At 40.0% G+C, this 14,344-nt stretch overlaps 1 protein-coding gene across 1 annotated transcript in view; it reads left to right on the top strand.

The window, feature by feature from the left end:
- The window catches only part of LOC124775010 (probable multidrug resistance-associated protein lethal(2)03659), a 289,731-nt gene that overhangs the window by 152,166 nt on the left and 123,221 nt on the right, over positions 1-14,344 (top strand). Inside the window, exon 2 of the mRNA XM_047249766.1 lies at positions 9,514-9,599. Within this exon, the coding sequence (XP_047105722.1) occupies positions 9,523-9,599 (77 nt within the window). The 5' untranslated portion in view covers positions 9,514-9,522. The remainder of the gene's footprint in view (positions 1-9,513; positions 9,600-14,344) is intronic.

Raw genomic sequence — 14,344 nt, forward strand, 5'->3', positions numbered from 1 at the left:
CCTGGAGCTCTGTTTTTTCAGTGTCTTGATAATTTCTCCTATTTCATTGATGGTTGGTGGTTTAGCGTCGGGATTTGGTGTAGATGTCTGGTAGTGAATATCCTCTGTAAGTCTTTCGCAGTTGAGAAGTTTGTTGAAATAGTCTGCGAGGATTTGGCAGTTATTCTTCGTGTTGGTTTCTAGTGAACCATCCGGTTTCTTGAAGCAAAGATTGGGTGGCTGGTATCCTGCAATATGTTCTTTAAACGTCTTATAAAAATTCCTGGTGGTGTTCTTCTTAAAGTCCTGTTCTATCTCATCTAGTCGCCGTTTGTCATAATTTTTTTCCCTCCGAATTGTTTTCGATGTTTTCGGATTACTGGAAACTGTTGCCATTTTTCTGATGTTTTGTGACTATTGAAGTTTTCCAGGCATTGGCCCTTTCTTCTATTGCTTGGTCACACACTATATTCCACCACCTGTGTTTCTCCTTCTCGGGGGTTGACCCAATTTCATCGCGTATTTGAGGACGTCCACAAGTTCTGTCCAGTTTGTGGTGTTTGTCTGCTGATTTCCTGTAAGATGTTTTCCTTGTTGAGTTTTATGTATTCGGGGTCTGGTCTCAGCACTTTGTTTAGTTTTGGGTTTTTGCTGTTAGGTTGTAATCTGGTCTTTATCTGTACAAGATGGTGGTCTGATTCAAAAAATCCTCTTGTTTTCACATTCCGAATTTGTTGTGTTACTCTTGGAGATGGCCATATGGTCTATCTGGAATTCACCCAACATTGTGTTGGGCGACTTCCAAGTATACAGTTTCTTGTTGGTTTTTTATAAATTGTGTTGACATAATTACGAGGCCGAAATTTTCGCAAAAGTTTGTCTTTCCCCATTCTTGTTAATTCTCTTGTGAGCTTTATGGATTCCGGTGATTTTCCTGTATTTTTTCTCTTTGCCTAATTGTGCTTTAAAGTCGCCTAACAAGATTATTACATGGTGTTCGGCAATTTTGTTTGTCGTCTCTTCAAGGTCATTCCAGAAGTCATCCACTTTCTGGGGGTGGTTCTTGTTATAGTTATTTGTAGGTGCGTGTGCGTTGATCAAGGTATATGCTTTGTTGATCGGTTTGACGGAGAGCGTTGATATACGTTCTGAGGCAGACTGGAAGTCAATGACAGAGTCGCTGATAGATTTGTGGACTACAAATGCTGTACCAAACTGTTTGAGATCTTTCTCATTAGTTTTAACTGCTGGTTTTCCTTTGTAGATCCTGTAGTTTTCTGTGTCAAAATGGTTTTCGTCCGTAAATCGTGTTTCCTGGATTGCAAAGATTTTGATCTGGAATTTTTGCAGCACGTCTGTAAGTTGTTTGATCTTGCCTAGTTTGAAGAGAGTATTAGTATTAAGTGTACCGATGAAGTGTCTCTGTTTTGTGTGTGATAATCTGGATGTCGTCTGGTTCTCAACCTTAGGCGTAACATGATGCTTCTGGTTCCCGGAATCCGATGACCAGGTAAACCCAGCCTTGCGACTGGTGCCTGGGGTAGTGGATTCATTCCTTGTGTTACCATCATGTTTGGTTTTCAAGTTGAAAACTTGGTGGTGGTCCTTCCGAGGAAAGATCACGAGGAATACGACTTGATTGTTGAGACCAAGAAGGTTGCTGCAGCCGCACCATCTAGGCGAAAAGACGCTGACCCCTAACCGCTGGATACCAGGCAGACGTTAGTGGATTTCGGTTGATGGTTTTGGTCCACCCCGGGTATTTTATTTCCCCCGGTACCCTCCATATCTGGAGAGCATTCCCCTATCCGCCACCTGGGGAGGCGCCCGATGGGAGACTATCAACTCCACACGGGAACATATGTATTATAGGTACATTTCCGAAAAATGACAGTTTATGCTTAAAATGCAAACAGAAATTGCATCCCACATGCTTTCTGTTTACGTAACTCGAACAGTTCCCCAACAGAAATGTCTGTGATGGGGACAAACTAGCCAAAGTAGCTGGAGGAGGAGGGAGGTGTGTGTGTGTGTGTGTGTGTGTGTGTGTGTGTGTGTGTGTGTGAGAGAGAGAGAGAGAGAGAGAGAGAGAGATAGATATGTGGTAGTCTTTTAAATAAATTTCAGCATGTTATTAATTATAACCAAGCATGTCCGCTATATTGTGAGTAGCAGCTTTCCTTTTCGTGATATTGTTATAACCAAGTAGTTTGGACATCGTCAGTAAAAGTTCGAAATTTGTGCCGGAAAGCGGATGAGAGCGTACGCGTGCATGCATGCAGATGTCGGATAAGCGCGGGGAATTCCCTTGTCTGGATGATACTAGTTTGTTACGCGGATGAGCTTAAATTACTGAAATCTGAAGTGCAGAAGAGAACTGGAGGGAGCGACTTGCTCCAGTGTCACTTCTCTTGTTCCATTGTTTGTGTTTGATAGAGTTCCGCTTTTTATTTCTCCTAGCGACGAACTGTTTTCAAGTGTAGGTGCGAAGTGTAGGAACTGTGTGACTAGTCGAAGATTTGCGCCTAAATAGTAGGAGCCTTTGATGATTGCTGCAGGGATAACCCTCTTACATTGTTTACACTAAAGCATTTTTTTGGGTTCAAAGTTAGCCTACAATGTCATCAGTATCTTATGGCAAAACACGTAGATATATTTTACGTAAGTATAGGGTATTGGTAGTTTCAGGGAAACCACTGACACTGATTTCAAGTCAAGGATTGCAAGAAAGTGTCAGAAGCGTCGTTAGTTGGTTAGTATTGAGCATCTTAAATTTGTTGACATTACAAATTCGAGTGGTGATATCAAATATGAGTCATAACACGGTGGGCAAGGGTAAAACAGAAAAATTATTTCTCCGTTGTACTAAAACTTAGTCCTCTAATCGATAATAGATAGAATTAAGTTTTTTTGAGGTTCCGTCATCCTAATTGCTTGCTTGTTTCTTTCTTTAGGATGGTGTAACACCATTCAATTGTGAAAATGAGTGGTTGTGAGAAGCGGATCACGGATCCGCTGTTACATCGCGTTATTGAGGAAAGTGCGCGGTCCACATCATAATCTTTGTCTTAAACATCACAGAAATATGTACTGCCATTTCGCCGGAATCTGTAGACTGTTACAGCTAAGCCGCTAGTGACCTCCTGTAGTTCTCATATTGCTTCGTCGTATTATTTAATCAGAATGCTAGATCCGTTTGACCTGCTTGAGGGAATTGTTTCCCAAATGAAAACTTGTTCACTTATCTTACTTCAATTAAAAACGTTCCTCGTGGACTCGTTTTATATTGCATACAAGTTTTTCTAACTTGAAATGTGATAAATCTTCGAAAATTAGAGGACTACTTTAATCGCTGCGAAATCTCTGTATATTCTCGTTCGTTCGGGTTGCGATACGGTAGTTTTTGAAGTTTTGTATCTCAATTGGTAAAAAACAGACCCCATTATTGTCAGTCTGAATGTTGAGAACCTCTTTCCTGAGGAATGGGTGGAGGTATCGAAATTTGTCACGAACTTTTTACATCGCCGAAAGGCCAAAGATTTTTTAAGCCTAAAAGTCAGTGTAATCAAAAGATGCGGCCATTTGTTACACATTTCGATATCTTGGCAGTATCGATAACATGCAAAATCATAGAAATTCTCGATTCCCAGGATGAACTGTGTGCGGAATCGTCTGTGCGCATATCCTACTCGCACTTAACTGGATTTCTTTCTATCGGAAACCTTTTTAAAGAATTACAGTGCTTGTAAGTATCGTCATGTGACGAAATGATTTTTGACATTTTGTGCATGGCTACATTTTGGAGTTTGTATTTTGATGATGAAACCGTTCGAAATATGCTTCGAAAGCCAAAGAACCGTTTGAAAGATTTTACCGTTATGCTGATAGTTATTATAATGTGCATCTGCTTGATAGTGCCTTAATCAAGGCGGCTTGCTCTTGCCAACAAAAATGTAACCTATAACCTATGCTAATATATCTCTCTCTCTCTCTCTCTCTCTCTCTCTCTCTCTCTCTCTCTCTCTCTCCCTCTCCTTCCCCCCCTCCCTCTCTCTCTCTCTCTCTCTCTCTCTCTCTCCCCTCTCCCTCCCCCCCTCCCTCCCTCTCTCTCTCTCTCTCTCTCTCCTCTCTCTCTCCTCCTCTCTCCCTCTCTCTCTCTCCCTCTCTCTCTCCCCTCTCTCTCTCTCTCTCTCTCTCTCTCTCTCTCTCTCCTCTCTCTCTCTCTCTCTCCCCCCCCTCTCTCTCTCCCCCCCCCCCCCCCTCCTCTCTCTCTCTCTCTCTCACTCTCTCTCTCTCTCCCCCCCCCCTCTCTCTCTCCCCCCCCCCTCTCTCTCTCTCCCCCCCCCTCTCTCTCTCCCCCCCCCCTCTCTCTCCCCCCCCTCTCTCTCTCCCCCCCTCCCCCTCTCTCTCCCCCCCTCCCCCTCTCTCTCCCCCCTCCCCCCTCTCTCTCCCCCCCTCCCCCTCTCTCTCCCCCCCTCCCCCTCTCTCTCCCCCCCTCCCCCTCTCTCTCCCCCCCCTCCCCCTCTCTCTCCCCCCCTCCCCAACCATCTACCCTTGTCCTCTCCAAGGGGCTTTCGTTGCGGTCAAGTCAGTTCCCGTAGCAATATGAACACAATTACCACTCCTTCTGTTAGCTGGTTTTTCATTACTTTCCAGCGGGTTAGGAAACGTGGGTATATTTTTAAGCGTAAGGGTTTCTAGCGCAATTTGAAAGTATTTCGTTCTTCATTCCAACAAATACTCAGAATTTCGGGAGTCTCCCATTGTACTGAAGCAGACAGAATCGGTTGCTGTAAAAGTTAGCTTCTTGTATAATATCGCAGCCCACTATCATCATCATTGAAATTTGTGTGTTAAAAAGTACCTGTGATATTTACTAATCGTAACCCATAAGTATTTTTTTTTAATACAGTTTCACATGAGAGCATGCACCGCAGATCTCGGTTTGCAAACGTGAGACACGCTTTTTCCTGAACCATTATAACATGCTCACGACGCAGAGATCATGCAGAGCTCATTTGTCATTTGTAGAAAACGATTAACGTGGTATCAAGGTGCAAGATGCTTAAAGACTAACGGACGTTTCATGAACTAGTCGAGATATAGCGGTAAGTGGAAAAATCATTCATTTCATGCAAAAATCAAAATTTTCTTTCTCAGTTCTGTAGACCCGGTGCAACTTTGACACAGTTTGAAATGACGCCACTTGTGTAACCTGTTCCAACAATTGTTCAGAGCTTGTAAAAAAATCTACAGGAAAACGTTGTTAAACTATTTCCTACTACAAAAATTCTTTATTTAAATGGAAATACATTGTCGCTGTCAATCGAATTCATCATTAGATAGACATAAGTGCCAAGTTTCGAAAATCCATTAATTGTTATAGCATTGGCATTTGGTTAGAGAAATATTGCAGTAAAATTGCTTGTGCCGAGACTCTTGCCAAAATAATAAATACCGACAACATAAGATAGCCTCGTCTCATTTAAAGATACGGTAACACATTTCCTCAGTTTCATAATGTGTGATTTGTTAGCTTTGTCGTTCCTCTTCAGATATTTCGCATTGTTATATTCAGTTTTTCATAGAACAAAATTTTCCTTTCTGTCTCTGTTTTGTCAGTTTTAAATGTACAAAATTGGCGGCTACCATTAAAATTGGGAATTAAAAATTTCCTGAGCATGCTATCGGGGCCTTACTGTATTCCGTGGTGCTCCAGGTTGCGTTGCCGAACACGGGATATTTTAGCCACTTGACTTACACAAGACTTCAAATCCATTACAGTAAGAGTGAGTAATCCTTCATATGCCAGCGTACATGTGTATTAGTGTAAATACGTCGCAACCCAGTGCCTTGTGTGTGGCTATGCGCAGTTTCTACGTTTTTCTAACATTACCGTTCCATTCGCGAAGGGGGGCGTTGGAAAAATTGCTTTATAGGCCTTGGTAAGCATCTTTGTGGTACTATTTCTGCACTCACCCAGTGTCTCGCGATAAGGATGTACTAATACGGTCTTGATAACTGACTGCACCAACTAGGTAGTTAAAAATCATTGCTTAGAATTCGGAAGTTCTGTGAAGGTTCTGCGTCCTGACGAGATTCGTGAACACTACACACGTACCAGAGCAGTGGTTTCTAACCTTTCTTAGTCCAATACCTTTAAGTGCGCTCAGACATTAGCTGGTACCCCCGACCGCCGTGCCATGGTTAGCCGCCCCCCACCCATTATCACCAACTTTAGCACCATTATCACCAACTTTAGCAACTATATAAACTGTCGAGTGAAAGGCTTCTGTTAGATCACTTTTGTTTCCAAAATGATATATAATAATTTTTTTAATAAAATTGTGTACAGAACTATAGTAACCCTTATGGAGTTAATTGCTGTGTCGTGCTGTCAATTCATTTGTCTGTTCGGAAGTAATAAAGCAATTTCTGCACTACTGCAGATTTTATCTACAGTTTCAAAAGACATTTTCTTGAGATATTTAGCATTTGGTACGTCTCACTTTTATCAACGGCTACGTATGGGACAAAGCACAATATGTTTTGGGTGGGTGAGGAACCTTAGTCTCTACTGCATTAAGGCTACTAATTGAGGAAAATTAATTATGCATAAGTTATAGAATCACTGTTAGTGATACAAAATTGAGATAAAACTAATGATCTTCCGAAAATAATTTAGTTTCGTGACTGAAACGCAATCGAATCGTTTAGTTTTTACCCCCTCAGAAAATTTAACACCTCGGGGGTAATTACCCCAGGTTTGGAACAACTGTACTAGAGAATGGGTTACGACATTGTTTGTAGCCCCAACAAACTTCTAAAGTTCTCCCAATAAACCTAAGTTGTTCATTTGCCCTCGCGTAGTCGAAACTGTAATTTCGCCTCACTTAACATCGATTCACAACGTTACAACTAGTCTTTATCGGTCTGATAAGAGTGCGTCGGCGGATCGTTAATACTGCAGTCAAGAGTTAACGTTTCATCCGATGACTGTTATTTTAAAATTTTACTACGTTTAAGGCAAGTTGCCATTCACTTTCTTGTACATCCCGAATCATTCTGACCTGGGCTGGGACACTAAACCGTAGATCTTCCTTGCCACGATAATGCCTCTAGTCAGTCGACTGTGGCGATAGTTTCAGTATCTAGACATTTTTATGGTCTTGGTCGAAAAAGTAGTTAGTCAGTTAATGATGAAAATTTTTAAAAAGTATCCTCTGTTAAGGAAGTGAAATGTTGTTTCATATACAGATGAGTACGCATTGCTGAATTGAGGCCCCACACCTCATCATGGCGAAAGGAAATCCACGCTCTTCAAGCACTGTTTGCGATTGGTCTCTTGCATCGACGTCAGTAAAAATTGGAGGATGGGACATCAATGTTGCTAGAGTCAAACCAGCTTTAAGGTTGATTGTATTTACATCTATACTTCAAGCCACCTTCCGGTGTGTGGCCGAGGGTTCTTCGTATACAAGTGTCACTTCACCCTTATGTTTCAGTGGCATATGGTTTGCGAGAACAACAGTGACTGGTAAAAAGCTTCCGTTTGTGCTCGACACTCTCCAATTTTACCATGAAGGTATTTTCTTTAGGACGATGTAACAGGTAGCAATACGTTGATATGCTAGTAACGGACGCCCTCGGAACTTGAACAGTAGACCGCACCGTGATGCAGAACGCCTCTCCTACAGCGTCTGCCATTGGAGTTAGCTGAGCATCTCCGTGACCCCTTCGCGCGTGCTAAATGTACATGTAAAGAAACATGCAATTCTTCTTTGGATCTTCTGTTTCCACTATCCGTCCTATCTGGTGCTGATCTCACGCTGACGAGCAGTATTAAAGTATTGGTCGAACGAGTGTTTTGTAAGTCACTTCCTTTGTTGAACATCCAATGAATCTGCCTGGTATCTGCCTTATTGGCGATTAATTTTCTGGCCGTTGGACTTCACATCGCTTCGTAGGCGTACTCCCAGACTCTTTACGGCAGTAAATGCTTCCAGTAATTGTTTAGCAATTTTGTAATCATACAGTAAAGGGTCCGTATATGTATTTGCAATATGTTACATTTATTTTGAGGGTCATCTGCCACACTCTGCACCGTGCATCATGCATTTTGCTACAGTTGTCTGTCATCGCGACTTATGTTTATACAACAGCATGTATGAAAAAGGTTCTTGGAACATCCGACCTTACGTACTGAGTCATGTATATACTGTATGTTGTGAAAAGTAATACTCCTGTAACACTCGTCCTGAGATAAGCCCGAAATCCAATCGCACGGTTGGTATAATACTTCATAAGCTCGTATGATGATAGTTGAGCGGCAGTCCGGAGCTATATCGAATGCCTTCCGAAGTCAGCGAACACCGCTTCCACCTGGCCATCTGTATCTACTACTTTCTGGGTCTCCCAGACGAACAGAGCGAGTTGGCTTTCATACAGTCGTTTTCGGAACACCTGCTCGTTCGTACGGAGATGATTATCGGTCTGCATAATATATAAGGACAAAAAATGTTCGGAAGTTCTGCAGCAGACCGATGTCAAGACCTATACTTCTGGGCGTCTGTTCGACGACCCTTTTCGAAAATGAGAATAACTTTTTTTTTAACGCTAGGAGCGGTTCGCGCCTCTATAGACTTATGGTTCAAAGCTGATACAGGAGGGACAAGTTAATTTGCATATTCTATGTAGAATCGAATAGATATCCCGTCGGGTCCAGTGACCATTCCTCTGTTACAAGAGTTCAGTTGCTTTTCCATCCCTTGGTCACGTTCTTCGTTATGTAATTTTGTCGTTCGTACGAAGATTTAGAGGAGGAACTACGCCATCTTCCTCTCTGAAACAAGCTTTAGAAAAAACTTGGAGTATTTCGACTTTTTCTGTGTTATCTGTTTCATCGCGTTTGTGGCCTGTCTGTCATGACAGATGGTTTTGATCCGTTTTCTCATTTAACGCGGAACCAGAACTTATTTGGATTTTCGGTAAAGTTGGTAGATAGTTTTATTCTTTGAACGCTTCACTCGTAAAATAATTGTTAAACCAATTCATAAATGTGCGTGGTCATCTTGTGAACCATGTAAGGTAGGATTATTAAAGTAAATAAAAATCCTTTAAGTTTTGCGTGTTTCGTCACTAATTCAAGTAAGTGCGAGGGTGTCGTGGAGGTCCACGACCGTATCTCAAGATCCCTTGTCCAACTCCTGCGTTGGGCGCTACGTATCACACACATAGTAAAGGTTTATTGTTACAACGTAAACACGTTCCAACTCAAGAACGTGCCTTTCGCTTGCATCTTACAGAATGGTCAGTGACAGTAAAAGTAGAGAAATTGGAGCTTATTAGTAATCACTCTTCTCGCACACCATTTGCGATTGGAATGGGATGGTGAAAGTGTGGCTGTTTTATGAAAGGGTTTGTACTTACAGCAAATAACACATCTGTATGGTGAAAGCTGCAATAATTTATATTTTAGGATTTGGTATTCTAGATTTCGATATGCTTTCTAATGTGGGCGTATTTAACTTCCAGAGTGTGACAATGAATGAGAAGGACGATGCTGCTAGCTTGCCTCATCCAAGAAGTTCTGCAAGCCCGCTGTCAGCCATCACATTCTGGTAAGGTTAAAAAGTTTTTATTGAAGTTCGTTGTAGGCTTCAAACCTTGTCTTAAAAGTATCATTATTAATTTAGCCTTGTGTAGTACTAGCTTAGTGGGTATCACTGGTGGCAGATGAGAGATCCAAATACACCGACGGAAAAATCTCACCAAGGAGTTGTTGTGCCATATAAACAAAAGTTGATAGGCTTGTTTCTATATGGGTCATTCCATGCCAAGTCATCTAGAGGCTCCCACATGACCCTCATGGATTTTGATGAAATTTTGTATGAACATTCAAACATGTTCTCAATGAACACTGATAAAGTTTGTGTTTCAGAAATTCAATACTTTCGGAGATACAGTCACTTGTTCAAGACCATAGCACAGCTTTCTATAGTGCGTCCTTGAATTTTCAGCAACTTTGAGATATCTCTAAGTATTTGCATGAAAGAAACAAAACTTGGCCATCTTATACAACTTTCAGAGCTCTTTAAAGTAAAATATTCAGAAAAGGATTTCTGAGCAATTTTCATATGGATAATTTGAAGCAAAGTTGGTCGAAAAAATAGCTGTTTAAAAAAATGCGAACTTTGTTTTTTATATCTCCAAAAGTAATTGTGGGATGTACATGAAACTTCGCACACCATAACTCACCAACACAAGGTCTTAGAATACAAAATTTCATTCTCCTATTGCTTTCCATTATTTCACAAATCTAGTGTAAAATTGACGATTTTTCAGAAAGTGCTAAGTGGGTATTTTTAGTCAAATTTTTCAAAAAAGTGTTTTCTCCAAACTTTGGTCATTAGGAAGAGCATATTCTAAACTATCTAGAAAAGTGGATTTGGTTCTGCAATGCAAGCGTATAAGCCCCTAAAAAGTAGCATCATCAAAGAGGTGCACTGGAAGTTTGAACACATTTTTATGGCACTCAAATCATACCTGAAATCTTTTATTTTGCCTTATACATGTTTATTAATGTGTGGGAGAAGTGAAATAAGAAGTCCTGATGAATAGGGCCTAGCTTAAGTCCGAATAGCAAAAGAATAAAAACAGAAACAATGTTATTTCTTAATTGTCACCTCCCCTTCCTCCTCTCTCTCTCTCTCTCTCTCTCTCTCTCTCTCTCTCTCTCTCTCTCACACACACACACACACACACACACACACACACACACACACACACACACACTCTCTCTCTCTTATCATTAAGAATGAATGTAAATTGTAAAATTTATTTGCATAATCATCTAATTATTAATTGCGTGTTAAATGAACAAGACCAGCTTACTGATGGAAAAGAAGTGTATAAATGAGTTGCTATGGTCCATGGTGGCTTAACCACTGCTAGTTTCATTTCACCTATGAAAACCAGCATTCCCATTGCCATAGGGGCCATGCCCGATAGCTTAGCAACAGCAGCCACAGGTAGGTTTCTTTACCACAGGATCCCAAGCCTGATACTAAAATTATTTAAGTGCCCTGTGTAAAATTAGAAGGCACTCTTGGGTTCCTTAGATTGTTTCCTCTAACTTATTTCAATTTTTGATATTCATCAGAAAATTAATGTAGCATATCAAGAGGAATGGTGTATTGCCGGCCAGACGAATTTACTGATGGAGCTGGAATAACTGCAATGATGTGGTGTTCTGAAACCCAGCACTTGTCAATTCTTGGTGGCCAATAAAATGAATTTGCTGGACCATGTAGGTGCATAAAGTTTACTAATTCATTCATTTGCTCTGTGGAAGTCACACAGATATTCCCAATCCACGACACGTTTTCATAGATGCGTGGAACATATTGTCCTGGTTGGAGAGCAGACATTAATACGCCTCCTTCATTACTGTGACCCATTTTAGCTAGAAAAGATGAACAATAACTTGAAATTCTGCTGACCTGAATTTCTGTTACATCAATAGGTAAAAAGTGATGATTTTCTCTAGTGCCTGCTACAGTTTGTCAAAGTTTAAACCACTCTTCTTGTGACAATATTTTTTTCAATTTCATCTTTACTGACGAAAACAAATTTAATTCCATTAATGTTTCAGAGCAGAAGAGAAACAGATCTAGGGGAGTAAGAATTTGTCCACTAAGTGGCCGTTGCAAGCTTGCTCTTGCTGCTAACCACTTTGTTGTACCTCCAATCCCATCATAAGGTGATTTCCCGTGACTAGTAGCAAAAAAATTCCATTTGGCTGTCATTCCAAAATCACTCTTATGATAGCACAAATTTAGGAAATTCTTGAAATTTTTGTATTGAGCACTGGAGCCATCACTGAAATAATGAATGTGGGATATCTGTGCAAACCGTGCTTTTATATATTTGATGAGCTCCTTGATAAAAACGTAAACTGTAATAGTAATAGTGTCATGCCGCAAGCAATCACTGATAATGCAAAAACTTAAAGATTCTACTTTCTCATTTTGACGAAAGTAGATAACAAATGGATGAATTGTTGCTTGACTATTGTCCCAGTGGAAGCCTTGCACAGCATCCTGAATGATAAAAGAATAATTTTCTGCAAAATCCATTAGGACAACAAGCTCTTCATCTTTCAGATAACATTTAAGGCCTTTAAGATGCAAGCTTTGATGCTTGGCAATGTAATGATGGCATGACAGACTCCATATTTTATTTTTTACATCTTCAATAAATTCATCCACTACCATTTGCTTCGTGTCCAGTGTGGCCTGATCGGTATGTATCCATTGCTTAAACACAATAACTTCCTTTGGCTCATGATCTAGGAAATAGCTGGCAATTTCAGATGCTGTAGCTTCGGGCCCAGGACACCTTTCACAGCGATGTAGCATGCACTGTTTAGAGTTCAAACTGCCTTGCTGAGAATCTCGTTATAATTTTCACATATACCAGCTCCGCTAAGCATAAGCTTAACATTTTGGTGAATTGCACAGACTCAAACTGCATGCATTCCAGCTGATCCTACTGTTACACACCGTTTGGGTCTAAGTTCACAAAACTTTGAGAACCCTAGTTCTGGACCATTTATATTCTTCTAGATAACATACAATTTCCTGTAAATTGCAGAGTAACAATCTTTTCTGCATGTATGTCTTTCTATCTAAAAGTCCAACTGAAATACTATCTTTTTTCCAGGGCACACCCTACTATACTCATTATCCTCAAAAAAATTTCACACGCTACTAGTAACTTATGCTGGTAATTTCCTGCTTTGCCTATTTTTGGGAAGTGCCAGAATGCCCTTCTCTTCCTTAAGCTTCCGAGCATTCTTCACCATTCATTCGGACATGCCGAACTGAGCTGCTGTTTGTCTGACAGTCCAACTTACAGGTGCCAAGTTAAAATTTGCATCTGTTCTTTATGAATTGCATTCTGCATCTTGGCTTTCAGTTCAGTCAACAAATGTGCATAGTCGGCACAGTTTCCACATTCCTTAATTTCACTAGCATCTTCAATTTGTCGGTTTATTCCCATTGCATTTACAATTCTGTTTTTAATCGCATTTTGGAGCCTTTTGAATTTCCTTCTTCACATATTGGGGCTTATCTCTGTAGGTTACTGTTCTCTTCAGGGGTGAAATACCGATAGACAATAAGCTACTATTTAATTCTTCTTTTGGTTTAAAGTCCTCATCAGAATGTGATGATGAGGCTGATAAAGCTTCGTCCAAGTGTTTATTTAAGGTAGTTCTGGAAGGCAGACAAATTTTCTGACCTGGCTTTATGTTATTAATAAGCTGCTTCTTCAACATATCAGAAGCCTTATTAGCTGTTTCAGTATCAAGAGTGCTAATTCCTGCCTTAACATTATGATTCACCTTCCCAAAGGGATACAAGCATTTTTTTTTAAAAAATCTCTCATATTGTCAATAACAGGGCTTCATGGTGTAGGCAAACTTGAGAGGTATTGTCCAGCTTTGCTTCAGAACGTCGGACCAACAACACTCCTTCCTCATCACTAAAATCCACAAATCATTTTAAAGCAGCTTTTTTTTTTTTTTTTTTTTTTTTTTTTGCAAAGAAAGTGACATCACACTTAGTTCCACTATCTCCTTGCCCAATTGAGCAGGAAGGTATGCTGTTCCCTTCTGCATCCATCTCTAATGAGTAACTAAATAATGTATTTGGCCTCTAAGTGCAAATTATAATATGCTTAAATTTCGGATAAATTGCTACTGAATGAAATTATACACAATGTATAATACTAATGAAAAAATCTAATAAGAGATACATGCTATAAAAGACACAATCAAAACAATTTTTTTGTAAATTATATTACAAACTTTGATGGTCTTATGAATCACTTAACAAGCCACACTGTCAAGAGAACCCACTCACTATGCTGCAAACACACCACTGAAATACTGATTGTTCAAACAAGGCTCACAATAATGAAAAAATCTGATTGTTAAAGTAATTGTTGCCATTATATTTTCTATAAACAGTGAATCTTGTGAATTTTCTCTGTGAAGCTAGTGGTTACGTATTTACCAAGGTGGTAGGCTACATTTAAGTGTGACTAAATACAAAATTAAAACTCTAAGATGTTTAACCAACCAATTTCACATGTTTCCCTAATAACTTTAAGACAAAAATTCCCAGGTTACAACACCCAGGTATTAAAATCTCCGCAATATTGATTGGAAAATTTACATCACTTGATGCACGATTCAAGCAAACATTCTTTTTTGGAAAAATGTTTTATACAATTGAATCCAAATACTAGGTCTTCATTTTCCACTTGTAAATATTTACAATTTTGAGAAGTACAAAAAAAT

The sequence above is a fragment of the Schistocerca piceifrons genome, chromosome 2 (assembly GCF_021461385.2).
Source record: "Schistocerca piceifrons isolate TAMUIC-IGC-003096 chromosome 2, iqSchPice1.1, whole genome shotgun sequence".
Classification (NCBI taxonomy): domain Eukaryota; kingdom Metazoa; phylum Arthropoda; class Insecta; order Orthoptera; family Acrididae; genus Schistocerca; species Schistocerca piceifrons.